The sequence below is a fragment of the Cygnus atratus genome, chromosome 15, assembly GCF_013377495.2.
Source record: "Cygnus atratus isolate AKBS03 ecotype Queensland, Australia chromosome 15, CAtr_DNAZoo_HiC_assembly, whole genome shotgun sequence".
Lineage (NCBI taxonomy): Eukaryota > Metazoa > Chordata > Aves > Anseriformes > Anatidae > Cygnus > Cygnus atratus.
This window is the reverse complement of record NC_066376.1, coordinates 3,790,639-3,818,439: the sequence shown is the minus strand read 5'-3', so window position 1 is coordinate 3,818,439 and position 27,801 is coordinate 3,790,639. Positions and strand designations below refer to the sequence as shown.

Here is a 27,801-nt window from a genome sequence, read left to right as displayed (position 1 = left end):
TGGATGATAAAGCTGCCCACCTGCAGTTCTGCATGGAATAAAGCTCTTAAAATGCTTCAGCCCCTGGGATCTGGGGGGTGCCAGCAGAGCCCTCCAGTCTGGGACCCCAGAGCCACATCCACCCTCCTCAGACCATCGAGGGAGGCTGAATTTAGAGGGATTGAAGACAGGGAGGACTCCTCAGCAGTGACATGCGATAAAAATCCAGAACACAGGTCCTTGCTAGTGGAGGGCAGCTTTAGGCAGAGCCAGATCAATGGGCTCCAGAGAAGTGGGCAGCATCTGTGAGGCAAAGCAGCTCCCACTGCAAACATCTGTGCTGCCAAAGGGCCCAAGTTTACTCAGCTCCTATGTCCAGATCCTGCTACATCTATGGAGGGGTGGAAGGGCAGGACAAAGCCTCTCAAACAGCTTTTGAGCTGTTTCAGCCACTCCAAATCAAGCCTAGAAATTTCAGCACAAGCACTAAAACCAAGCTGGATTTGGTAGTAACATCTTGCTCTTTAGGGGTTTGACTCTGGTCAAGCAGTTAGCAGGAAGTCTCTGGCTGTGCTTTTCACCTAGAAAAGGCACCCAGGAGCTCTAACACAATTCCACAGGGCCTAAATATATTAAATATATAGGAAGATATTTTGCAACAGCAGCTTATGAGGGGGGAAACATAGAAGAAATAGAAGCATAAGATACAAACCCAGAAGTGCAATTTATTGATAAGCTTCAAATGTAAAAAGATCCCACATTTTTGCTCCTCTTGATCTGGACATCCTGGCTCTACCAAGACTGCCTAGCTCAGAGCTGTGCAGTGCCTCATCTTCAGAAATTGAAGTCTTGCTTCTCCACCGAGAAGTTATATAGTCCGTCTTGGTCAGTCCCAGGCTGCAGATCTGGATTTTCCTAGGAGAAAGTTGATGGCCTTTAGTTAATGGTTCTGCATCTTTATAGCAGAAGGTTATTGTACCAGTTTGCCTGAAGCTTTACCACAGCTTACTGCTTATTCTCATTTTAAAAGCCTGTTACAGCAGCAGAGCAGCTTCACCAAGTCCTCCTGTTCTGTATAGCACACCCTGTCATTGTCTCTGTGGCTCATGTGCAAAAGTGAGCAAATCTAGAGACTCAGACACCCGGGGTAGGAGACAGGAGTAACTGGAGTGGCAGAATTTGCTTGAGTTTAGTCTGCTTTCAACAGCAACCAAGGCTGCTTTGGAGAGGAGTTCCCCTGGCATCCAGCCCCGAGGTAGGTGCTGGTGTGTAGGACAGCTTCCTCCACACCCTCTCACCAGGACACCCTGCAACCCTGGTGCTAGGCAAAAAAAACCCTAACATACATCTGCTCCCTGCTGCAGGGGGTTCAAATCTAGACCAAGCCTCAGCTCCAAGGTCTGCCAAACCACTAAGCCTCTTCCCTGGTGTTCCCCCATCTCCCCCATCTGCAAGACTTTAAGGCTAGATCCAAGGACGGCATCTGTGACCATTACAGAACTCTTGCAACTGCTAGCTGATGTCCTATGCTCTTTTTCCACAAGTTCATTAATGTGAGAAGGGTCAAGTAATCCAGAAGGAACCTGAGCACAGTTATCGGCCGAGTAGGCGGCTTCCATTCATAGCGACAAGCTAGCCCGGCTCTGAAGGAAGCAATTTCTCCACATTTGGAATTCATACCAGCAACTGCAGTAACCCCAGCCGATGCCAGTTTAAATTCCAGCAGCAAGATGCTATCAAGGCATCCATATCTGTTGCACAACTAATCAGCTGACAACTGAAATCATAGCTTTCAAAAAGCTCTAAAAGTAAAGGGAGCAAACTGCAAGAACTACCCTATTCATATATAGATTTCTTCTAAGGACCTAATTCAGCATCCTTAAAGGATGTGCTTCATTTCAGCATGCAATAGCTCATTTTCAGATAAGCAGCAGCAGGAGCTCACATACCTCACCAGAAAAGTATTTCTCTATGATATTCAGTGCAGCTCGGTAGACCATGTTGTTGTCATGGGTTTGCAAGGCTTCAATTTTCTCCAGACCATCAAGCTCTTCCACCAGCAGACACAGCCTTTCTGTCTCTCCCAGCTTCTCAGCTGCCTGTGACAAAGGAGGCAAGTACAACCTCGTGGCAGTAACAGGCCCAAGATCTCTCCTGTAAGGTCCTGAACCTAGGAGTCAAGTGTCTGCAGCCCTTTGTATTTATGGTCCCTCCCTCTTTTGGGTTTAGCAGAGATCTTTGTGATATGACTACTGTGCCTATAAAGCAGACCCTGTTAGGATTATTGTACTGTGGCTTCACTGACCAAACAAGCTAGCTGAACTCTGCTCTGTTTCTGTGAGGAAACTAGGACCACTCTACTTCCCCAAGACCTTTGCCTCTGTGCAGCTAATGGGATCAGCACACTACATCTTCTCCTTGCCAAAAGGACAAACCCTTGGGAACTTAACCTTGTCAAGCCCTCCAGACAGCCCAAGAGGAGGCAAGAACAAGTAATATTAAGTCCAAACCTGACTCCTGCAAGACCACTAGCTGCTGTAAGAGCTGTTCTAGCCACTCCATGTGAGCCTTCAGCTCACACCCTACTGCTTTTGTGGGGAAGAGGATGCAAGAAACAGTACCAGATCTTACCAGGAAGAGATTTGAAATTGTATCCAGGATGACCAGGATAGTTTTGCTGTCTTTAGCCAAAAGCAGGTTGAGCAGAGGCTTGAGGACCCCAGACTGGACAAGCTCCACCACCTGCTCCACAGTGCCTCCGGTCGTGAAGTTGGCCACTGCCCACACAGCCTCCTTCTGAGCCTTGAAGTCCCCCTGGAAGAGCAGCACAGTGAAGGCACTACCAGACTCCGGCATCCTTTTTAGAGCAGGAGGAGGGGCCAGGAGAGGAGAGCCAGTTTGTGTTCAGTTTGGACTGGTCCCTAGCACCCAGAGTTTGGTGACACCTTGCAGAGCTGCCAAGGGCAGCTCCGAGCTGTGCTGTTGTGCCACATGCAGGCATACTGAGTGCCCAGGCTGTTCCAGAGATCACTTGAGTTTCTTGAGCGCACATCAAGTGCCTCACAAACCAAGTGTCATGGACTGAAGCTTAACACTGCTTCTACAGCAGCTGGACAGATAGCACTGCACCCTCACCTTATCAAGCAGCTCCACCAGAGGTGGCAACAACCTGCAGGTGATGAGTTGCTGGATCTGCTGGCAAGGCCCTGCTGCGATGTTGCTGAGCGTCCACGCAGCTTCCTTCTGTATGGTTGGCTTCGCATGTCGCAAGAGAAGGGGCAGGACAGCCAAGACACCAGCATCAATAGCTGCCTGGGTCTGCTCATCGGTCCCCGTGACAACATTCCCGATGGCACGGAGAGCTGGAGTCTAGACAAATTAGAGCAGATGAAGGAGATGAGGAGAATCCTTATCTCAAGGGATACATGCCAGGAAGACAACAAGCTCCCTAAGTGCTTGATCCCTCAAACAAAGGAAACACCATGGCTGATTACTGTTACAGACTTACTAGCCTCCTATTCTGCTGTAAGCAGCTTTACAGTCTCTTATGAGTCTGTAAGCCACAGCAAGCTGGGACAGAACATTGGCTTGACCGGTAACAAAGCAGAACTGTGGTCTGGGAAAACAGCCGACCACACTAGCCACAGACAGCAAGATGACATTCCTTCCCTTAATGTAGGGCATCAGAGGACAGGGACTGAGACTTGAAGTTTGCTTCCTACCATGATGATCAGCTCTGGGCTGCCCATGAGCTCCACCAGCCTTGGGAGAATCCCCGTGTCCACTACGATCTGGATGCGATCGTTGGAGCCGTCGGTCAGATAGGAAACTGCCCAGCAGGAGTCAGCAATGATTTCCTTGTCCTCGTGCTCCATGAGGCAGGTGAGGACCGGCAGCATCTTCTTCACCGCATCCAGGGGAGGGTAGGGGTTCTTGTTCCTACAGAGGTTCGACAGAGTCCATGTGATGTTCCTCAGGAACCCGACCTGGAACACAAGCGAGGTGTAAGATCCTCCCTGGCCGACAGAGCCTCACTGGAGTAACAAGCACAGGAGAAGGAGCACCATGCTTCTGGGCCCTGCAGCTCAGAGATGTTATCGAGTAGCTAGAAGCAGCCTTCTTAATAAGGGCTGAGGCTTGTTTGAAGATGAAACAGGTGAGTAAGACCTTTCCTCCCCTCCCTCTCCAATATTAAGTTCCAATAACTCCAAGTCCAGTGGTGTGACAAGCTGCTATGACTAACAAAGGTGCCAAACAGCTTATTTGCAGGGTCCCTGGGACAAATTACAAAGCATTCTTTGGACTAGATTAGGAATTTGTTATTTTAATATTAGCCTTATTTAATATTAGCAGCTCCTTGTTCTTGAGCAGGGCACCTCAAAGGTTCAAGTTGCCCCATCCAGCTCATCTCAAGGAGTCACAGCTGCTCCAGGAGAGCAGTGGAGCTACCTTCAGAACATCACAGCTAACAAGGTGTGCATGGGGCTGGTGTTCTGCCCTGTCTCATAGGGCTCCCCCAAGAAGAGGGGAGAGTGAGTCAGGAACAGCAGCCAGAGAAGTCCTTTAAAAGGATTTTGCAATATAAACTCACAGAAGGCCTGGAGGGTGTTTTCTTAACACTACCCTGAGAGGCCATAGGTATGCCTACAGAAAGCATACAGCTTCCACCACACCGAGGGGTGGGACACCTGGAGGCATCGGTACAGCTCTTAAAGCTGCTCTGTCCACCTTCTGCCTCCCCCGAGCAAGCAGCAGGGCAGGACCACTGCAGAAGGGCAGGAGAAGCCATGAAGCCAACAGCTTGGAGCTACCCGAGAAGCAGCAGGAGGAAGCTTGAAGGGCAAGTTCAGCCCTTTCACACGCACCAGTGACATCTTAGTCTGAGCTTCCCCATCCAGCTCTGACCATCTCAAGCTAGGATGAAGTCATTACATTGACCTGGAGACCGCTTGGCATGCCCAGGTCTATGTATTTCAGAGGCAGGATCACCAGAAACAGTTTAGAGAAGGGCCTCGTTCAACTGTATATTCATCTGGTTGTTTGTAAGTCAGATGACAAATCACCATTCACCCATTGCCCAAGTGATGAAGAGCTGTTAAGTCAAGAAAATGAAGGTTATTTACTGGAGTTACAGGCGACACCAGAGCCAGCAAGGGAGGAATCACATTGCAATTGATAAGAGCATCTCTGTACAGAGGACCATCACCTGCACAGGAAAAAGGGTTGTTAATTGCATCTGCACAAGTCATGAGACAGTGACATGCTGACATCAGGGAGCAGCCAGACATGCTGCCAGGGCTCACCACCAGCCCCACACCGTTCAGTATTTCCAGGCAGGAAGGATTTCCTAAGCAGACTGAGCAGCATCATAGCCGGCCAGACGTCCCATTGTTTTCCCCCTGCTAGTGACACCAGCAGGGGACACCATCCCAGCAGGATGGACACTTGCACTTGGCTTTGGCCAAAATCCTCCTGCAGAACCAACACAGGGGCTCAAAGGCTTCAGTCCCACATGAAGGGACAGAGGGGTTCCAATAGCATCAGCAGCTTGGAGACAAAGCCAGGAGGAGACAAGGCCATCCTGAGGAACCCCAATAACTCCTGACTGGGGACCCCTGCTTACCTGCGATGTTGCCCAGCGCCCACACGGACTGCTCACTGATGTGCATGTGCGGGGAGGAGAGGAGGGCGATGAAGGCCGGGATGGCACCTCCCTCCACCACCGCCCTGGTGTGCTCGGAGGTGCCGGACGCGATGTTGGTCAGCGCCCAGGCGGCCTCGAACTGCAGCGGAGCACTGTCAGCGCGGGTGAGGAACTCCACCAGCCTGGGGATGATGCCCAGCTCGATAATCTGGTTGAGAGGGGGGTCCTTCTGCCTGGACAGCATTCTCCTGCAAGAGAGGGCACAGCGCAGCCCACCGTAAGCAGACCAAGCCTTACTTGGCTGTGAGGCACCATCAGGACACTGACCTACCCAAAAATAGCCAGAGAAAATGTTTTCAGCCAGATCTGCTCCCCAGCCTGGCTCACTCTCCAGCCAGAACACTGGCACAGGGTAGTGCAGAGGTGGGAATCCATGGCTTAGAGCTGCCTCACCACCTCCACCAGCTATCTCCCCGTGGTGCAAGCTCAGGGTGCTGCCAGGCTGGGTGTGAGCAGGCAGGAAGCCAGCTCAGTGCTGCAGAGCAGCCTGGGGAGCCAGGCAGCACTCATCCCTTTAGGAAGGGTCTGCTCTGGCCAGCCTCCAGCAGGCACCTTGGGAGCAAGGCTTTTCTTCTGCTCCCTTGGGACAGAGGCTGCGATTGCTTGGGGACCATGCTGTCCCCAGTGCATGGGCAGATAGCACTGATCTGGCACCTTGAGCAGCTGAGGAAACTTCAGCAGTTACGTAGCCCCACCCCCCCCCAAGCCTTGGGACAGATCCCTGCCACCCCCTATGTGGTGTATGGCTCCCTGTGACCCCCCCATCCATAAGGGACAGCCCTGCTCAGCTGCCTCCCCTCATGGAGCCAGCCCTCCTCCCAACCAAGCCTCTGGGTCCTCCCCAATGGCCTGAGCAGCTGGCTGGAGCCAACACAGCCCCTGCTCCAGCACAGGGGCTCCAGGAGGCACAGCCAAGCCCTGGGCTGGCTCCAACCACACCGCACATGTCCCTACCTGCTGCAGGCACCACCCAGGGCTGGGACAGGGCCCAGCCAGGCACCCAGGGCACACTGCAGGGCTTCAGCCATCAGCTGCAGCCCCCCGGGGTTACCAGGCTCCTGCCCCATGCACTTCATCATGTCTCCAGAGCTCTTCCGACAGGAAGAAATGCCTGCAGCCCACAGGACCCACCGCAGCCAGCCCAGTCCCTCCCAGTCAGGCAGCATACCTGGCAGCCTGCGTAGCCTGCAGCTGGAGCTCAGGGTTGTTCCCATTCACAGCTTTGACTATTTCCTCCAAGGACAGCTGAATAATCTGTGTCACAGGGAATGATTCAGAGTCAGACAGCAAGCCAAGGCTCCCTCCAGTTTAATCTCCACAGTCAATCAGCCGTCTAGACCCAAGTCAGTCACCACTCCATATCTAAGCAGTGTCTACTCTTTATGCAACACAGTTTCGAGATGATGCAGAGGAAGAGAATCCACAAAAACCTTCAAGGCAACTAATCCTTGTAATCAAGCACTTGAAGAGTCACTGACACCGTAATGGCCCTACGAACAGTAATTACCATCACCAGCTCCCAGAGCTGGAGCTCCAGCCAGTTCTACCTGCCATTGAGGGAAGCTGCACAGCACATTTCCATCCTAAATAACCCAGAAAAGGGCTAAGCCACCTGTAAAGCACTCCCCAGCACTGGGCATGAGGATCAGGAAGGACACTAGCTGTTTAACCCAGGTCACTTGAGCCAGACCTGGGGATGGCCCAAAAACTGAAGTAGCAGTGAGACCTGCGGTGCTGCAGCGCCGATCCTGTCCAGGTACAGAGCACCCAGTACTCACCACGTTTTTGTCTTCTCCTGGAGTGGGGCTTTTCTCCATCGAGATGATGGAAATACTCCTGCGCTTCAGGATCTGCTCATCCTTCTTGGCCTTCCGCAGCTCGATGTTCACCTCCACCCTCTGCCTCCGCAGGGCCTGCAGGAGAAGAGGACATCACCACATCAGTGCCCACTCCACCTGATTCAGGTCCAGCTCCACAACCTGAGATCTCCTTCAGGAGGAGCAGAGGCAGCTTCTGCTCTCAGGCAGCTCCTCACCATGGCCTGGAGGCTCGCACAGGAGCAGGCAGGAGGAAACATCTCACTCGGTGCCTCCCAAGGAGGCTGGCTGAACCAGCAACCAGAGGCTGATTTTAAAGTAAGATTCACTGAAAGGCAAACCCTCATCTCCTGCACCGCCTTAAAGCAAGCCGACAGACCCCATAGCAGGGATAACTGCTGCCAGGAGCTGGGCAGGACCATCCTCATCATCCCCATCACTCACAGCCACCCACACCAAACTTGAGTCCCAGCTGCCACCACACAGCCCTTCCAGCTCACACAGCTCCACACCATGTCTCTAAGCTCCCTGACACCCCATGCAGGTGGATTTGGGGGTGATTGCTGTTCAGAAGCCTTCTCATCAGCTCCTGGTGACACCAGAGCCCCAGCTGGCTCTGCATGCCCTGGGAGGGGATGTCCCAGGTCCGTACTTACAGCTGCGTCCTTGCCTCTGTTCTTGAACTTCCTCATCCGCTCGCTGGGCTCATTCACGACTGGCATCTTGGCGAGGCTTGAGAGCAGCCAGATGAAAGCTTCCACGTGCTTTTGGGGTGCAGGACAGGGTCAGGTCACAGCAACACCCACCTCCACCTGCAGAGGGTCTGGGACCCCGCACCCCTAGGGCACATCCACCACCCCAGCAAGGGAGACACCGAGGTCTCCTGCCCTAAGCAGAGCTCAGTGAGATCCTCACACACCACAGCCAAGCCTCCGAACTAAACACAGGCACAAACCACCGCTTAACACCAGGCTAGGAAGATTATAACTGCTGTAACCCCACAAGAAGCAGGACACCCCACTTCTCATGGGTATGGCAACACCACCTTCCTCCAGCTCTGGATCACACACAGAGCCCAGTGCTGGCAGGGCCAGCAGGGACACCTGAACAGCATCAGCTCAAGGCCCCACATCCACCCCTACCACCTCACAGCCCAGTGGGGTTCCTGCACCAGAGACCCCTCCAAAGGGAAAGGCATCGGGTCACACACGGGACACGGGATGACCAAGTGCAGCCAAGCAAGTAATCCTCCTTCAGACCCAGCTACTAGGTTTGCCAGGTGAGAGGAATTAAGTAGGACATGCAGAGTTATTTCTAGCCCTATTAGGGTAAGAAAAGCACAGGCACACACACACACAACTAAGACCAGGACCAGACCTCCAGACAGTTCTTAAATCAGAAAAAAAAAACAGCTTCCACCCAGCAGAAACTGTGGTGCTTTCAGAGCAGCAAGACACCACCAAGGGCCTCCTAAAGCCAGGCCATGCATCAGCCCCTCAGGGCCTGACCACCCCCAGCTGGGGCACATTCCTCTTTCCCCCAGGCTTACAGCAAGTCCCCGCAGCTCAGAGCAGCCCCCAGGAGCCCCCTGCTTTTGCCTTTCTGAGTTCAAGGCCTTTTTGTGTCCCCCCCCTCCCCATTTTCTGAGCCCCAAGGCCCAGGGGCCACCAGCAGCTGCTGCCAACACCACGCAGCCTTAACCCCTCTGCTACAGCCTCAGGGACTGCTTCAGCCTCCCTGCCTCCATTTCACCTCCAAGAAGCCACAGTAAGACCCCAAAAGGCCTCCTCATTCTGAGGACTTCCCCCAAGCCCACCTCAGCAGGTGGAAGAGGAGACCCAGCACAACCCCAAGCAGCCTCCAAAGCCCAACACCCTGCACAGGGGAACCCCCCAAAAAAAACCCACAGAGGGCAGAAAGCTGCCCCTAACCCCCTAGAGAAGAAGCTACTCACCCTTCAACCCTCTCTCTTGCCCACCTCACCCTCATCTGCCTCTTTTATTGCCCCCGTGGGGCCACATCCTGCCCTGCTCTGCCCCACCATTGGCTCTCCTGGGGCAGCCTCCTCGTCAGCTCCAGCTGCTGCTTGGAGAGGCAATCTGGGGGCACCTGGAGGAGCAGCCTTCTCTCCTGAGCTGTCCTCCTGCCCCAGCCACCCCACTCGCACCCCAGCACCTCCTCCATGCACTTGCACATCGCCTGGTTTGGCGTTATTCGGGGGAGCAGCCTGGGGGTGCCTCTTTTTTGGCCGGGCTGTGGCAGGAGGCAGCAGGGAGAGACACCCAGCAGGGACCTATGGTCTGCACAAATCCTTTTAATTTCAGCTAGGGCTGCTGGGCAGCTCTTCTCATGCCACGTTACATGTCCATCTGTCCGTCCATCCCCAGCATCTTCAGCCGAGAGCTGATTTTCACCCGCAGCGCCCTGGCACCAGGTACACGAGGATGCTGGGGCTGCTGGCACAGCTCATCCTGCCCAGGACCACAGCATCAAATAACTGCTCGCAGCAGGGCTTGGTGTGGCACTTGGGCATCTCTGGGGACTCTAAAGAGTCTCTGGGGACTCACCCTGGCTTTGCCAGCCCTCTGAAACATCACCCTTCTTGGCAAAGCCCTGTAAAAACCCACACAGGCAGGGGCACAGTGGGGGGAGCATGGCCTGGAATGACCGGAGAGGCTGGGGCAGGAGGAAGAGCAGCTTTTGCCAAATGGGGGAAAAGCAGCTATTAAAATATGTCATTAAAACCACATTTTAAATGACAGGACGCAGCGCTGGGGTCAGCAACCTCTGCTCTCAGACCCCGGGAGTGCAGCAAGCCCTCCGACCCTGCTGACCGTGCGGCACCGCGGCCGTTTCAATGTGAATTATGAGAATTACAGCAAAAAACTCCAGTGTGTGGCTATTTCCAGCACGGAAACACCTGTGGAAATGCTCTGTGCATCACCTGGGCTGCTCCAAAATCATGGATTCAAGGCTCCCTTTCAGGGCAAAGGAAACAGGTTGTGCAAAGCTTTGCGCAGAAGGTGCGTGGGGAGGGGGCTTCAGAGAAGACCTCCAATAAACCTGTTGCTCTTGGGCACTAAAAGCTGGTTGTGCCAATTCTAGCTGCCGTATTTTTAAGTTTCAAGTGCCACTGGTTGCATTATCTCGTTTTCTTGGCTGCTCGAGACAGGAAAATTACATTTCAATTGCTTTTTAATTCAACTTAATCTGGTGCAAAAGTTAGTGTGCGGCCTCTAATTTTGTTTTCTGAGCGGTTTGTTTCGGGCTAATTCCTCATCAGCCAGCGCTAAATCAAAACAGGCCTGGTTCGAGCCGAAATAGATGAGTCCTTGCAACCTTTCCAAGCAGTTTAATTAAATTGGCTCAAAATCACGCCCCGGGAGGAGCAGGGGCAGCCTCTCGCGCCGGCCAGCCCCGAGCTGGGGGCAGAGCAGCTGCTCCGCTGCCTTCCGAGCTTTCCAGGTGCTGCAGGACCTGCCCGTGCAGCCGGGCTGGGAGAGGCTTGCTGTTACCCCGGCTGCTCTTTCCCTTTCTGCCCTTCCCATCCCTTTTCATCCCCGCTTCCACCTGCCAGGCGCAATCGGAGCCGTCCTGCTCAGCGCCCTGTCACTGCCAGCGGAGAGAGAGAAAGGATGGGGAGAAAAAAACGAATTGATCACCGTCCCCTCCTCCCCACCCTTCTGCTCCATCCTTGATGGCACCAGAGGTGGCACGGCCGAGCGCTCGGTCCCCGGCCAGGCTCACGGCGAGCGGGGCTGCTTTCAACCTGCGCTGAGGACACGGGCAGATCGATATTTGCCCACGGGGAAAGGGGAGAGCCGCTGGAGGAAAAAGCGTCTCGGTTTTCAGCATAATAAGAGGGTATCAGAGCTAATGGAGAGGAAAGGAGATAAAACCCTAAATCTACATGACAGCGTCCCCTGAGCTCAGCCTTGCGTGCTCAAGCTGAAAATCCACATGGTGACAGGTATGGGAAGCCGCGGTTCCAGCTTGGGGGCTTGCTTTGTGGCTGCTCCCTCCCAGCCTTCGCCCAGCACCCCCAGCACAGCACCACTGACTGGCTGGACGCTGACTGGTGCCAGGGCCGAAAACACCAGTTTTAATCCCTGAGATAAATGCACTGATTTTGCCTCTTTTTCTTTTTCTTTTTCTTTTTTTCTTTTTCTTTTTCTTTTTCTTTTTCTTTTTCTTTTTCTTTTTCTTTTTCTTTTTCTTTTTCTTTTTCTTTTTCTTTTTCTTTTTCTTTTTCTTTTTCTTTTTCTTTTTCTTTTTCTTTTTCTTTTTCTTTCTTTTTCTTTTTCTTTTTTTTTCTTTTTCTTTTTCTTTTTCTTTTTCTTTTTCTTTTTCTTTTTCTTTTTCTTTTTCTTTTTCTTTTTCTTTTTCTTTTTCTTTTTCTTTTTCTTTTTCTTTCTTTTTCTTTTTCTTTCTTTTTTTCCTTTTCCTTTTCCTTTTCCTTTTCCTTTTCCTTTTCCTTTTCCTTTTCCTTTTCCTTTTCCTTTTCCTTTTTCCTTTTCCTTTTCCTTTTTGTCCTGTGTGTGTGTCTCTAAAAAGCCTATCCCCACTGCACGTGGTGGAAGGACCTGGCCAGGAACGAAGCCCACACGTGGCAGCTCTGCAGCGGGGTGAGAAGAGGCAGACCCAGCCCAGGCTCCATCGCCTGAGGCTGTGCAGCTGCAGGCACAATTCGGGGCAATCCTTCCCGAGAGGAAACCCTCACCTGGCAGAGGGAGGGCACGGGCAGGGATCCCTGCCAACGCCCTGCACGCCCGCTCTCCGACGGCCTATTTTCTCAGTCAGCTCTCACATAGTCCATTAAATTAACATCAACAAATTAATTTCCCTTATTAGTTACAGTACAGCCGAGGCAACATCCGTGTGGGCTGCCCGGACCAGCTGCAGCAGCCACGTTCACACGGGGTGACGGCTGCTGGATGCGAACACGCCCGGACCTCTTCTCCTCCTGCCCTGGAAAACCCACGCACAGCACCCCCAGGGCAATGCCCGAGGGGGGACGGAGCCTGGAAATTCCTCCTTTTGGGGCTGGGAAGCCTCCTCCCAGCACAGCAGCCTGCCCCGATCCCTGCCGGGGGTACGGAGGTCCCGCAGCCGGTGACGTCCCCGCCGCCAGCCCGTGGGGCTCGTTGCGGTCCCGTTCGTGCAGCAGGCACGGATCGGGATCGAGGTCAGAGCTGCTTTGTGCTGGGCACCAAACATGCACATAATAAGTGACAGCTCCTGTCCGTTACGGTCTGTCTAATCAGGGCATGCAGAAAGAAGGTGGGAGAAGGGACTTATTGTTATCCCTGTCTTACTGCTGAGCCAGTGGCAAAGCCAAGCACGGCAGCTGGATTTTCCGAGGCTCAGGGTGAAGCTTGTCATTCCTCCTAATTTAATGTAGCTGCCCCAAAACAGCTGTCCTGCTTTTGTCCCCTTCCCCTGCTGCGTTCCCCAATCCTCTGCAGCCGGGGGATGCACCAGGTCCAACAGCTCACTTGAAGGGGAAGCAGCCCACAAAAAGAAAGAAAGGGAGACGATTTTCCATCAGTTTGGCTGAGACAAATCCTGCTGTGGCTACGTGGTGGTTGGCACCTGCAGAGAAGGAGGAAAGGTGTCACCGAGGGCGGGTGGGAGCATGGCATCCCACCTTGTGCTGCCTGTAGGGTCAAGTGGCCCTTGGTGCAGTGCTGTGTCCCCGTGTCCCCACAGTCGGTTCGGGAACGTACCAGGGCTCGGTGACGTGCTGGCACCAGGAGGGAAGCCTTGTCTTAATGGTGGCTTGGTTTTTGGTTTTCTCCCAAACACCTGGGATCTGGGCTCTTTAAAACAGGTTGGATAAATGCCAGCTGTCCCACGGTCACCCGCTGCACCGTGGGACATCCAAGCTCAATTCTAGGACTTTGTGGTTGGTTGAATAAATACAGTGTTCACGTCCAACACTTCCATAAGGTTACACAAACCGGGAAACTTGTCCCTTTGTGCCGTGCTTTTCAAGGCGAATGGTTCTTCAGCGCCGTTTCCCTGCCAGGAGCAGGATCACTCACTCAGAAAGGTAGAGCTGGAAAGTCCCACTGATACCGTACAAAAGAGATCTGCACTTGTTGATAAAGAGACTCGGCAGGGCTGTGAGTTCCCTGGGAATTAGGGACAAGGGAATTGCTGTGCTGGAAGAGAGCTCATGAACGCCGCTTTGGAGCCTCTGGGTTGTGAAGTGGCTAAAGCATGAAGGGTAACACCAAGAATTATCCCATCCGCTGGGCACCACCACTCGGTGGGAGCTCCCGACAAGCTCATGGAGCCCCAGCGAGGAGAGCAGCAGCAGAGAGCAAGTTGTGGGAGGCCTTTAACGCTTGCCAAATGCAGCTGTTAACGTCCATTAGGCAGGCAGCGTAAGCGGATGCCTCCGAAAACTAGCACAGCCCTGGAGGGCCTGTAACTCCACACCAGGCTGAACATTAAGGAACTAATTTTAACTTCTAAGCAGCATCCTTTCTGCCAGCCACGGAGGGATTAGAGTAACAGTTTTTGAAATTATTTAAAAATAACATCAGACTTAATCATAGCTATTTATTAAACCCATTATCCTCTGTCAGTTATGGGACACTGATTTATTCAGCTGCGGAAACTATAATCACTTATGGCCAAAAATCGTACAGTTTTTTTATTTTTTAATGGGGGCCCACTAATGATTATTCCTTTAACCCCATAATCTGTAACTCAAGGAACTGAAACAGAAAAAAACCAGTGGTTAATTTGGGGATGAGGCACAACGGGGTGCTGGAGAAACCTTGGACATGTGGAAAAAACCTGCGTGACCTCGCTTGGTGGCACCCAGCAGAGGAAAGGCTGAGGCACTCCTAAAGGAGTGGAGTACACTGGAAATCATGTCGGGAAGAAAAGCCCCATGGAAATATCAGAAATCCCCCATAAATCACGGGGTGTCCAGCCTCTGGATGCCTCTTTGCTGCCGGGGAGCCGACGTGGGATTTAGAGGAGGAGCTGAGATCCCCCAGCAGCCGCCAGACGTGGGCTCACCTTGCTCAGACGTCCCTGGTCATTATAGCTGAGGACAGCATTCCCCCAGAAATCGGTGGTTTTGTTCAAAATGTGTATTTAGGGGCCTTGGTTTGAAAGGCCTGCTTAGGAAATGCTAAAAAGAAGAATTCGGCTTGCGTATTCTACCTGACCCTTAGGAGCCGAAGGTAGTTTTTGCTGAGCCCGGGGGTGATAATCGTCTCCGTTTCAACTGCTTCACATCTCAACACAGACGGGCTTGGTAATGAGCTTTTGGGGCTCCCCATCACTGCATCGCTTTCTGCCCCTGCCCTTCTCTGCTCCCCGGGACGTGGGCAGGATGCTGAGCCTGCTGTGGGACCCGAGCCGGCCTGTTTGTGGGGACTAGGAGGGTAAAAACGTGTGCTCACATGGAGCCGTGATCTCCCCTGGTTTGGTTAGAGACCAGCCACGTCCCCGTGCAGCCAGTGCCCCTCCAGCCCTCGCAGGAATACGCTGTGATCCCCCGCAGCAAGGACCAGACAACAGCTGAGAATGAGGATACAGCTTTCATTACAGTATCAGCGTCATTTTCTAAATGATTAATAAACGCACAAACGTCTTGCAGCCTTCTGGGCCAGATCTTTGTATAACCCTGTGATCCTTCAGCGGGGCTTTCTGACCCGAGTGCCATTCCTCCCCTAAACACCGGAGATGGGTTTGCTGCTGCTACTTAAAGCAGCCTCGAAAGGCAGCCTCTGAAAGGGAGGTCCTTGTTATTCCCAGGCTTGCCACTACAGTGCGAAGGCTGAAGCTGTGCAGTGAGCCATCACAAGCGGTTTTGTACAGCCCGCTCCTCTCCCTGCCCTCTGTACAGCTACAGCCTCCTCCGTTGGGAGTGCCCTTATGGACACCTGGGTCGGTGCTTAGCCTGGGAACCCTGGCATCCCTCAGGGTGAGAGACCAGAACCTTTCTTCTGCATGGGTCGTGTTGTAGGGAAGGATTTGCCCCTTTATCTGAAGACCATTTTCCAATCTCAAATCCAGTGACGCTCCCAGTCCCTTCAGGCAGGAAGGCTGGACTTTTAGGCTCACTTTACGATGAAGAAATCGGTGTCAAGAGCAAGAAACTGAGCCCGCATGGCAGGCAGACATCCTGCCTAGCCGACACCTCCCTCCCCATGATCTGCTGCCTGCTGTGCAGCGCTGTCCAGACCCAGCAAGTTGAACGGCTCCTGCATTTTCTAAGAGATCCTCCAAAAGGTTCCCTCCCAGGTAATAGCTTGGCTCTAAGGGGATGTGGCTGGAGCTGCAGTCCATTCCAGGCTGTCCCAGCGGGATTTATGCAGCGTGGTGCTGTGCTGGAGAACTGCAGCCAGGGATGAGATGCAGGACGGGGCTTGTGCTACGAAAATTGCAGCATTGCATTAAACTCAGCCATAGGCGTTCGAGTTACTCAGGAGGCGATTTGGCTGAGTTGTAGCCGGTGCTGATCTGTCCACGGGCCGAGTGAGCTCGTGTCTATTAAAAGTCTGACATTTTGACCTGTATCGCTCCACGGAGAGACGCGATTGCTCCCTTTGCAGCTGATTTCTCCTGTGCAGCCAAAACAGACATTTTTGTGTGTTACACATGAGCGAACAGGTCAGAACCCATTATTTAGATGCATTTCATGTCCTTCTTTAAGATGTTTGCCTGAGAACTGTTTACAATCTTCATTCACAGATTCAAGGTCTGAAATAATTACCTAAAAAAGCCCAGAAAATATGACTTGCTCCAGATACATTCCTGAGGAGTTAATCACAGTTCTCAATATTCAGCACTCAAGCTGGCCACGGTTTCTGCGGTATTATCCTGCTCCTGACAGGACACGCTGAGTTCTTAGGATCAGATTTTCAGTGTGAATAGTTGGTTACAAATTCAAGGTGGGTGTAACACGGACTCTCTAATTTTCACCTCAAAGGGACTGCTTCTCTGAATCCTCCTGCTTGGAAACCCTATCCCAAGCGTATTCACCTGCAACACTCACGATGACAATAACTGCAGAGTAACCAACCACATCCCAGACGTTCCTGCAGAGCCAAGTACAGCAGAGGAATAAATGCTTAAAGCTGATACAAAAGCAGTTGTCTTCTCGGGAAGTTCACAATTCACTGAGCAACTGAAACAAGCAGGACTGTCACTCAGCAATAGCCTTTATCCTCTTTGCTCACAACAAACACAGAATTTATTCATCTTAAACACGGGGACTAGAAATGATTTTAAAATGAAACTTTTATTCCGCTATGAGCCAGTTAGGTCACCAACTTGTCTGCTCCCTCCGAGGATTCGGTCTGATCTTTGCCAAAGCTCAGCTCCTCTCACCGCTGAAATCTGCCGGTCCACCTTGGCAAGAAGGGCGCAGCTGGAGACGTGGCTTTGAACAAAGCCTTCATGAGATGATCTTTCTATTGCAGCCTCTCATCCTTATACACCAGCAGCTGAGTTCCTAAGGCACCCCGTAAGGAAAGGAAAGACGAGAAATCCCAAGAAACAAGGCATTATCTGATCTCACCCGAGGGACCAAAGCTTTCCCAGTCAGGCTCCCAGCACTACAGCCTGCTGAACTTGTGGATAAGGAATGTGTTGTCTTTTCAAAAACCTAAGTGCTGGCTCAGGCCCTTTGGACAGCTATGAAAGAGCCTGGCCAGCCCTTGTAAACACACGTCCTCCAGGATCGTGGGTTTGGCCCAGCAGGTACGTGCTGTGTGTGACTGCTGCAAGAGGTGTGCGGTGGAATCAGGAAGGACCTTACACCTCCATGGGGCAGAAACTGCAAGCAGAGGCAAAAAGACAAAAGCACGGTGCCTGCTGGTCTACATGAAGCCAGTCTGGATTTATATTTACTGTGTTTTATATCAGGCAGACTTGAACCCACAGGTATTTTAACTCTACGTTTATTAAACTCCATGTGATTTGGGGAAAATTAAATTTTTAACTCACCTCCAGGTACTGGCATGGCCTTACCACTTCCCTGACCCATGGCTTTTGGGACAATATCTATGCCTAAGCTTTTAAAAACATAGATTGTCTCAGGGTACCTGAACAGCACAGCTGGGGGCTGCCTTCAGAGAAGCTAAGCACCAGTCACTCCTCCTGACTTCAGACTGAAAGAGAAGAATAAAATAGTTTTTTTGTAGGTCCTTTGCCAAAGACTGGACTGACAATGGGTGGACAACTTGGCAGATTTAAATTGTAGTCATGCTGTGCCTCAACTTCCCCAGCTGTAGAAGGATGGTGAGACACAAACCACTTCAAATTCATAAAGCTCTGAGACCTGCACCAAAAAACTCTGTTTGATGTGCATACGAGCTATTTTTAGTCACAGGCATTTATCTTCTGTAGGTGTTTGGTTTAACATTTCATTGATCTGTTTCAGAGACCACACTAGTCCGTGTACGGCAGGGAAGTGACAGCCTGTAGTCCTGAGCCTTGGGTGGGAAGGGGCTGCAGAATCAAGTCCCAGATATGTACTGCAAATCTGGGCATCTAAAATCAGCAAGGCTACAGATTTAACAGTACAGGTGGGAAGGGGAAATGATTGCTGAACTATGATAGTTCCTTATCTCTGCCTGATCAGAAGCGGAAACGCACAGAGGAAAGTGTCTCCTTCCTGGTTTATAGGTGAAACTCATCCCAGACTAGCAGCCCACAATTGTTAGCGTTACACCAGGACCTTGCTGATCCCTGAAACCAGTTTCCAGAGGTGCAGCACTGCTGCCTGGGAGTCCCTGCACACACACACATACATTTTCAGACCACCCAAGTCTTCAGGAGGATGTCAGTGAAAATGAGCTCACCAGAGCGGCCAGCGCTAGCATCATCCCCGGCCAGTGCAAGGCTGTTCTGACTTCAGCCCAAGCTGTAGCCTCTAAAACCAGACCCTGATGGCAAAGAGCCATCAGCCCACAGCGGGGGCTTCTCCTTCTTACCCCTCTGTGCAGACGCCGTGACTCACGAGGCTGGCACAAAGCACGTCTTGGGGCTGGCAGCAGTGGAAGGGAGAGGAGCTCTTGGCCTGAGCAGCGTGTCCACACGGCGAAACCAAGCCACAGCACAGCCCGAGTTCCCTTTAATCTATGCAACACAGGCAATAATAGCAGTGACAAGATCAGCTTTGTCTCTGCACAGAGCAACACGTTGAGCAGGTCCTGGAGGTCCCCAGGAGGCACGTCTGTAGGTAGCCGGACAGTGCCGAAGACAGCTCAGCGTCAGCAGTTTGGCTGTTGCCTTGACAATGTTAAAGCTGGTTCGCGAGCTTTGTGCAGGAAGGCTTCCTGGAGCGTGGGACAGCCTGCTCCCGACGTGGGACAGGTCCCCAAAAATGCAGAGCCCTGGGACACGACCCACGTCCGTGAACTCCCCTGCTCCATCCTGCTCCCCAGCACTGCACACCGTGGTGAGGAATGGCCAGCAGACGGATGGATGTCCAGCAGGGTGGATCAGGCCCAGCAGATGAATATGCTGAAGCTCACCAAATGGATGGCAGGGCCAACGTGACCCTCCTGAACAAGGCCAGCTCCCCGGACAGCCTGTGCCAGCCCCACACCCACAGGAGCGTGTCTGCGTGGGGAAGGGCAGAGAGGAACGGCAAAGCAGCACGTGGCCAGTCTGTGCTGCCGTAATTTGTGTGTGTGTGTGACTTAAATCTTCCAGCTCATGTCCAAGTCCCTTCTCTCTGCCTGTCTGTCACTTGCTAAAAGCAAGCGGCAAAGCACCAGGATGTTTGAGTTCTCTGCTCTGCTCTGCCTTCAGATGAATTCCCTGCGTTTCTTTTTTCTCATTCATAAAACAGAGGGTGATATTGATCTGTGGCTGCCATGGATCTACCCTCACACAGAGCTCTGGGGACTCGCAGGTGGTCTGGAAACCGAAATAAATAGCAGTGGGAGGATTAATCACAGTGATTGCAGAGACATGGCGATTCTGGAGAGCCGGGAGCTGTAGAGCAACCTCGGGGATCCTCGGCCAGGCGGGATTTCCCGGCAGTTTATTTCCTGCCACCTGCAAAAACAAACCGTAGTGAAAAGTGTTTTATCTGGGTAAAACGTTGTGAAAAGCAAGTTGTCCAAATAATAAGAGAGGCATATGCATCAATAAGCAGGGAGGAAACCTGGCCTTTTTTCATAATAGCAATGAAGTACGTTGGTTGGGAGCAAATAGAAGCCCTCCGTGCTAATGGCTGCTTCAGCACGCACAGGCATTGCGGCTTCCATGGCTGAGAGCATTGGTTTCTTTTCTTTTCTTTTCTTTTCTTTTCTTTTCTTTTCTTTTCTTTTCTTTTCTTTTCTTTTCTTTTCTTTTCTTTTCTTTTCTCTTTTCTCTTTTCTCTTTTCTTTTCTTTTCTTTTCTTTTCTTTTCTTTTCTTTTCTTTTCTTTTCTTTTCTTTTTTCTTTTCTTTTTTCTTTTCTCTATCTTCTTGTCTCTTTTCTCTTTTTTCCTCCTCTCCTCTCCTCTCCTCTCCTCTCCTCTCCTCTCCTCTCCTCTCCTCTCCTCTCCTCTCCTCTCCTCTCCTCTCCTCTCCAACTCTGCTGTGGGGGGTCAGTAACACAATTCAGAACTTAAAAACATCAACAGCAACTACATTTGGCCTTGCAGCAAAAATCCTGTTATTCTAGCCTTGTGGGATTCCTTCAGTGGCTTCCAATTTCTCCTTCCAGCTTCCTTACCACCAGAGCTCTGGACTGTCGTGTCCCAGCTTGTACCTCTGCGCCTGTTTCCTCCTCCACAACTTCTCCCCCAAGGCTGTCCCGACCGCACTCGCATTCCTAGCCTGTCTTATGCTGCCCTCTATCCCTGGAATAACCTTCCTCTTCCTGCAAGCAATGAAGCTCACTCTTCTTTCCAGGCTTTCTGCCTGCTGATCCCAGCCTTGCCCTGCCATTCCCTTGTGGACATCTCGCTCCTGGCATGTCCCAAAAAACCTTTTCTGGAAGGGTGAAGCACCAAGCACTGAAAATTGCATTGTACCTTGCATTTGGTGTTGCTTCTTGGAAGCGGGGAGATCAACCAGACTCCTGCCTGCCCCAAATCCACAAGGCTGGACCTTTGTGGAAAGCCTTTAGTAGGGATGAACCTGAGAAGGTCTTGAAGGTGACCTTGACACCTGCCAAGATCCACAGCAGGGCTAGGGTGCATCAACCCCCTTTCAAGCAATTCCTGCCTCTTACTTGCCTCTTGAATTCTTCCCCTTGCTGCTGCACAATCTGCCCTTTTATTTGTTTTATTTTTGTGCCAACATGATGTTTGTTTTCCATACTCACTTTGCCTAGTGGAGAATTTGGAGCTGGCAAGACGAAGGAAATGAGAAGGTCATCTTGTGCTCTGCTGCTGTCAGCAGCGCTGGCAAACAGGCTGCAGATGGGAAGGCAGAGGTGCCGGATGGATGGAGGAGCACAGCCTGCAGAGTTCCTCCCAGCAGCACAGCAGCTTTCTGCGGGAGCTGACTGACAGCAAATGTACTTACTGGGTTGCTTTGGATGGTGAGGAGTAGCTGTGCTCAAAGCCTAAAGTCTTAAGTGTTTAGCATCCTGCTGACGCTGACTTTTATCTGCTTCCTTCTATAGGGATCACTGGAAAATCAAATCATCCAAGCCAGCCTGTTCTCGAGGCCTGTGGTAATGCTAAGACTAAGAGGAACAACAATTCTCCCATTTTGCAAGTACCAGATCTCTGGATTTCACTGTTAGGCCACTGGCAGATCATACAAAGATGTTCCCTATCAGAATAATAAAAACAAAAATTAGTTTCAAGTGCTTCCTAAAGCATTGCAGTTTGTGTGTGTTTTCTAAGATCTTACATTTCCTTGAACCAAGTGTTTCAGTGGATTTTATCTTGACTTTATGTTCTTATATGTCAAAAGAAAAAAATTGTTTTGATCAATCCCAAATCAATGCCCTTTCACTGTTTACTTCTGCAGACTCAAAATGCTTTCATTTTTTTCCAGATTATTATTTTTAAATTTGAAATTGACAGTGAAAATGGAAAACACTGGCGTTTTCAACTGAAGTCTCATTTCTCTGTTTGTGTGCTACATACTTCTGCCATATGCTGCAGAGAAGGAGGATTTCTTCAAGCTCTAATACAGAATCCAAGAAGAAAGAGGTTTTTTATAGATCTGATCTTTGAAAAGATTAAATTTCCTCTCACTGACTTGCAAATTTGCCCCTACAGGCACTGCTGTCTCTCCCTGATGAACGCACAGAACCTCTCAGCTACTTTCTGTTTTCCTACAGATATTGCAATCTTGATTAACAGACTCATCTTTTATTTTCTCATGTAGGGCAAATTTATCCAAATTCACTTTGGTAGCACAAGCAAGCTGGCTAGGGCGAGCACTGAGAGCTCTGAGTAACCACAGAATTCTTTATATTTGTTTTGCGTTGGATTTTTCTGCGGTTGAATGGACCCTGTTCTGATTACATCAGGCCTGAGAAAATCTGAAACTAATTCTGTTAACTCGAGGAATCTGCACTGCTGTAGATGAACCCAAAATCTGGCCCTGCTTCCACAGTGGAGCTACGTGCTTTAGGTGATGACAAATTTATTTCTTCTTTCTTTAGTTGACTCCGAGGCTCTGTGTGAACACGTAAAAGGCACAATGCTTCCCCCCAAAGCTGTGCACTTTTCCTTCTACAATTACATTGCAACCGTTACTCACATTCATCAGCACAACATTATAATTGTCTTGCAATCAAGATCCTAAAAATAACAGTCCAGGGAAGGTGTATTGTTCTTTGTTTGCACACGTGCACCTAAGACTAAATTGAGAACCTCAAATCCCAGCTCGCAAGGTAAAAAGACCCCATTATGCTTCCTGACTAAAGCCCTTTAGCATGCAGAAAAAGGAGAGAGGAAACATATGGACCGGTTATTCTTTAATGTGGGATTGTCTGCATCCCTCCTACTTTCAACTCATCCCAGATTTGCATCACACCAAGAGACCATATGTTGGGTTTGCCTCTCTGGACCGCGGGCCAAGGCAGGTTTCAGGTTGTTTTCTGGCAGCTTGCCCCTCCTTCCAGCCTGGCCAGGAGAGCGAGGGCATGGACAGACCCTCACTGTGCAAGCAGCAGCACTGTCAGGGCCCTTCTGCACCCTCGCTGGAGCTCTGCTGGCAGGGATTGCATCAGTGCTTCTTGAAGTCACCTGGACTAGCTACAATTAACAGTGAAGGTGGTTCGATCCAGCCCAAATTTGTCTGAAGAACTCACACGATCCCTTTCACCTACAGACCTATGTGGACAGACGACTTCAGCCGAGAGGCAAAGATGAAAATGCCCAGCTAGGACAGCCAGCGAGGTCTGGTTATTTGGTACAGCCGAATGAATCGCTACCCCGAGGTCTGGGGAAGTGTGCTTTTTGTCAATACCAGAAGTCAAACTAACCATGTTAGGGCCTGACAGGAGGTATTGGCAGAGAGTTTACAGCACACAAAACATCTTTTCCAGAGCTCTTCTCAGAAAGAAAGGGCAGTACAGGGAGGCATTTCACAGATCAGTCTCCAAACCTTGCACTGGCAATTCAGAGGATGCTTAGCAGTGGGATGAGTCAGTCTGGAGACCTGTTCCTGAACCCAGCACTGACACAACTGGAAAAGCGATGGCATCTTTTCGCCTCCACGTCACGAGCTGCCAAAATAGCTGTACTAAAACTTATCCCAAAGGGAACTGTTGTGAAGCTTAAAAGCATTCTCGGAGAGCATCAGTGAAGGATATTATGAGCTATGCTGCACTTACAGGACTTCCAAAGGACACTGCTGAACTGCTGGTTTCACTGGTATCAAAACGTACAGTCCCACTGACATGGGGCTGCAATTTTTCAATCTCTGGCTGCCACCTGCACCTGGATGATTTCTCCCCATGTTTCAGATCTAGAGAAGACGTGTCATTTCCCAGGAAGCAGAGGAGAGAGGTTATCACCTCTTCTACCAGATTATCTCCAAGAATAAACCTGAATTTATTGAAAATGGCACTTTGTGTTCAAGTGATTCACTCCCTTTAATGCAGCCTTCCCTGCTCAATCCTCTGTTTCCAGAATAAGAAATCTACTCACAGGAACCATGTACTTGGCTAGGGATTGAAACAGGTTCAGTGCAGTGGAGGGGTTGTTGCTTCATGTCCGGGAAGAAGAGGATTGCAAGTGACTTCTCCTTAGGCAGGCCAGGGTGAGGAAAGAAAGCTGTCTTCCTGTATCTTGATCAATGCGCGGCGAGGTCCCTCTTGTTCTGGCAGGGCTGCCACTGGAGTAAAACCAATCCTTTTCAAACTGAAGGGTTGAGCTGCCTCATGTCAATTGCTTACATCTCCTCAGGACAGGAAAGACAGCCAGGACAAGTTTTTCAATAAATGTTGAAAAGGTTTGGGTGTTCAATCCCACTTACATTGATGCAGCTGCTATGTCAGAATCTCGGTAGCCTGAGCAACTCATCCCCAAAATGGCTTTTTTTTCTAAAGTGATACACTCAAAATGTGCTCAGGAATTGAAACCTAGAAGAACCCTCAGTCTGCAGCCAAAAAGCTCATGTTGTGCCCTGATTAGGGCATTTGGTATAATAACCTCTTGGTCTGTCTCCTGCTGCAGAAACCGCTTCTTGTGCCCGTTCCCAATCCGCGATGCATCAAGGTGGGATCACAGCAGACAACCTCGGCAATGGGAAGAGCCACTTCTCAATAATGTTAGCCTGCAGAAACATCGATGAAATTGATGCAGCAAACACAACGCTGCCCCCAGCCTGAGGTCCTCCTAATAATAAAATTCAGCTTATTCAACCTGAGGATCAATGAACTACAGGAAGAGCAGCTAGCAATAATGTAAAGATTTGTTCAGTTCTCTCTAAGTTGAAGCCTGGATGTAAAACATTTGCTCCAGAGCAAACAAGCTTGACGTAGGAGTTTCTGGTTAACATTCAATGGCCTGGGGTTTGCAGGATTTCAAACAAGCTGGCTATAGTGTTTGTTTGAAGCCTGAAAACTGACAGATCTGAAAACTGAGGCAAGGACCATGGGTTAGAACCTGTTCATCTCACATGCATATGTAATCTCTAGGAGCAGCTTTTGTAAAGGAAGACTTGACCCTTTGTCTGGTTTTGACACACATTTTCCTTTTTAATATCATTTTGAAGAGTATCTGATACCGAAAAGAGCTTATTGGGAATATCTGCTGGCTCCTGAGACTATTATTATAAGCAGGACTTGAGCTACAGAAAGATCAAACAGTCTCCAGCTGCTGAACTTACAGTGCCCTTTCTAGCAGCTGTTGGTATTTTACAGCTTCCAGGATTTGTACATTGCAAACAAGCCTTTTGTACAAAGCAGCTACGATTTTTATAGCCACTAAGACAGGCAGCCCCAAATCATGGCTCGCGAGTAGCACATTGTCTGCAACATTCTCCGGCATACTCCAAGTCGTGCGCTCCCCCGTCCCTGGGCACGCAGTGGGAGCAAGGCACAGTGCTGCCAGCAGAGCTAACGCCTCCTCCTTACCTGTGCCAGCTGAGATGTGGGACAGTCGCTGCGAGGGGATGCTGCTGCTCACGTCCTGCTGATTTTAAAAAGCGTGGTGAAGAGTGGAACGAGCTGATACCCTAGACAATACGTTGCATTTTGCTTGTGGTATCGCAGAGGCACTTAGAACAACTGCAGTCAAAGCACACGGTCCTTAGCTAGCATAAATCAGTACAGGAGAGCCGAGCAGAATGCTGGCTCACAGCAACTTTAAGCTACTCTGTCCCATGTTAGTCTGAAGGGACCTGGCTGGTCAAATTTCAATGGGCTGGAAAATTATTTTAGATGTCTAGCATTATGGGCCGGATTCCAGTTTATGGTGCAGATTAAGAATCCCCTTGCGTGGCTCTATGTCCCTTCTGCCAGGTGGCCTTTGATGTACTGGGCTTCGGTCCAGAAGAGAAGATCTGTGTTTACAAGCTGGCTAGGGGTTTCATGCACTTCGGCGCTACGAAGTTCAAGCAGGAGCCAAGAGAGGAGCAGGCAGAGGTGGACACCAAGAAGGTAGGCTGAGAGCTTACACACCAGGACAAAGCCAGCGTGCTACGAGCTCAGCCAGTTTGTTAGGACTGGAGAAGCTGCTAAAGCCAGACTCTGTTTCCAGGGAATATAAAATGACCTTAAACAACACACTGATTTTTTGCTGTTGTTGTTTAAATGAACAGATGTGCTATTGAGAGTCAGAGCTGGCATTCACAGCTGCCACAGGGCAGCAGGCCTAGCCAGATGGTTGAGCTGCTAGCTAAGGACTTGATCCTTCTTTGTTGAAGAGCCCTGCTTTGCAGGTGTTTCTTGGAGCCATGGTGGAGCAAAGAGGCGCATACCTCTCGGAGCATATGGGAGCCCAGATACAGAGCAGTTGCTGTAACACCTTGTCTGAGGTGTGTATTCTTGCCTCCTCTCCATCCAGCAAGCTCTGCTGAATGGTGTGTGTGTGAAGGGACAGAGCTGAGACTTCTGTCCTTCCCAGTCTGTCCCCAGCGGGGCTGGAGAGCCTGCCTGTCCCTGAAAGCACAGCCTGTAACCACTTTCCTGAGTATGCATTAAGGGGAAGGGTGATTTTCTTCCCTCCAACAGTGGCTGACGAAGTTGCTTCCATCATGGGTCTGAATTCTGGCAAGCTCCAGAAGAACATGACCAGGCCCAGGGTGAAAGGATGAAACATGGTGCAGAAAATGGACCAGTGGCACGACTCTATTGATACCCTGATGCTTTTTTTCCCATCCCCTCAGCCCATGGGCATTTTCTCCATCCTGGAAGAGCAGCGCACGTTCCCTAAGGCTGCCAGCTATGACCTGAGCAAATCACCGAGCCTCCTCCAGCCCAAGGGAGGCAAACGTGAAGAGGCAGAAGCTCCCCTGAGCTGGCGTGTTATGCTGGCCACAGTATGTGCAGCGCCCCTGGCTAAGCTGGAACATACTCTTAGCAAGGTTAGACACAAGGCCAAGCCCTCTGCATGTATGGATCACATCAAACTTCCATGGCTTTTAACATACAGCAGCATTGGGAAAAGTACTTTGCCGGTGCAAATTACCATGGCTCTGTTGCCTTACAGGAGTACTGCAGCCAGACACTGGCTCTGCCACACAGAAATGTGCATCTCAGAAGTCCTTTTCAGTAACAATTAATTGAAAACACTGAGCAAATGCCTGACAGTGATGCAACAGTTGGGCATTTTAACGTACAAAGACTAGCAAGGCAGTTTCATGACTCTTCAACATGTTGCCACTGGCCTTGGTTTAAAATATAATCCTTACAGATAGTCTGAAAAGGAACGAAACCCCAAAAACTCAAGCCATAGCTTGTTTCGAGTAACACTAAGCTGTAGGAAAGCTACCCAAAAGGCACGTTAGCCAAAGGATTAAATTCATTTTCGATTCTGCTGCTCACACATTGCTGGAAGAGCCAGAGTCCTGCAGCTCGCTGCAGCTTGCCTAGCCTTTCCTGGTGAACGTGTCTGGCCTCTCTGCTGTGCTGTCAAGCAGCCATGCTAATGCTTAGCAGCAGGAACAGTATTTAAGCATATTATCAATCTCCACTAGTTATTCATACGACTCCACTGCACAGACATACTGACAGAACATGATCAGAGCATGAATCACAGGTCCTTCGCTCCCTCTTTTTACACTTAGCAGCTATTTCCCTTCTTGCCACTGAGCAGGTTTTTGAAAGAGACATTTGACTGTGCCAAGATACATTCTGATTGCACTTGGTTATACCAGTCTATAAACCACATTCTCCCCTGTCAGTGTATAAACGTACCAGCCTAAAAGGTAAAAATATAATCTCTCCGCAACATCCTTTCCTTTGATAATCCTGCAGAATCCCTTACTCAGGGCATTTGTGCTTTCCATGGCAAGGGCCCCCCACGAGTCCCAAGACTCCAGAGAGTGCATTAATGCTGTTCCCACGTCAGCATTCACTTGCTTCTTTTTCTTACACCCACAGAGGATTTCTTCCTCTCTTTAGCCAGGTTAACAAGAAGAAATCTGCTTTCTTACGCAGTGCTACTGGGATATTCTCTGTGTCTGGACTGGTCATGTCTTTTTCTCCCTGCTCCTTTCCATGTAGCAGGGTGGCTGGAGAGGAAGGAGGATCCCCTGAATGAAGCAGTGGCAGGCTTGCTCCAGAAATCCAGAGTGCTTTGGGTCCTCTTTAAGGAGGAGGTGCAGGTAGGGTGAACATTATGTGGTACAATCAATATTGTCAGCACAACGTCGGCAAGTAAATGTCATCAGTTCTGGTCCCCAGTCTTTCCCCATCA

General features: G+C 50.5%; 1 protein-coding gene and 1 long non-coding RNA gene across 3 annotated transcripts in view; both read right to left on the bottom strand.

Annotated features, from left to right (window-relative positions):
* Positions 1 to 684: 684 nt before the first annotated feature.
* On the bottom strand, positions 685 to 8,222 carry KPNA7 (karyopherin subunit alpha 7). The gene is made up of 10 exons (XM_035563508.1): positions 8,157 to 8,222; positions 7,462 to 7,596; positions 6,852 to 6,937; positions 5,603 to 5,871; positions 5,103 to 5,185; positions 3,702 to 3,965; positions 3,115 to 3,348; positions 2,611 to 2,793; positions 1,929 to 2,078; positions 685 to 894 (listed from the first exon to the last, which is right to left on the bottom strand). The coding sequence occupies exons 1-10, from the start codon at positions 8,220 to 8,222 to the stop codon at positions 814 to 816; spliced, it is 1,551 nt and encodes a 516-aa protein (XP_035419401.1). The 3' UTR covers positions 685 to 813.
* An 8,553-nt stretch (positions 8,223 to 16,775) lies between these two features.
* LOC118256494 (uncharacterized) overlaps positions 16,776 to 27,801 on the bottom strand; it is a 37,394-nt gene continuing 26,368 nt past the window's right edge. The window contains exons 8-10 of one of the 2 annotated variants that reach the window (XR_004781248.2): positions 18,465 to 19,536; positions 17,574 to 17,639; positions 16,776 to 16,981 (exon numbers count right to left, since the gene is read on the bottom strand). This is a non-coding gene — a long non-coding RNA (uncharacterized LOC118256494). Of the gene's footprint in view, positions 16,982 to 17,573; positions 17,640 to 18,464; positions 19,537 to 22,075; positions 24,215 to 25,016; positions 25,075 to 27,801 lie in introns of those variants that run through there. The other variant, XR_004781250.2, reaches the window with a different exon arrangement.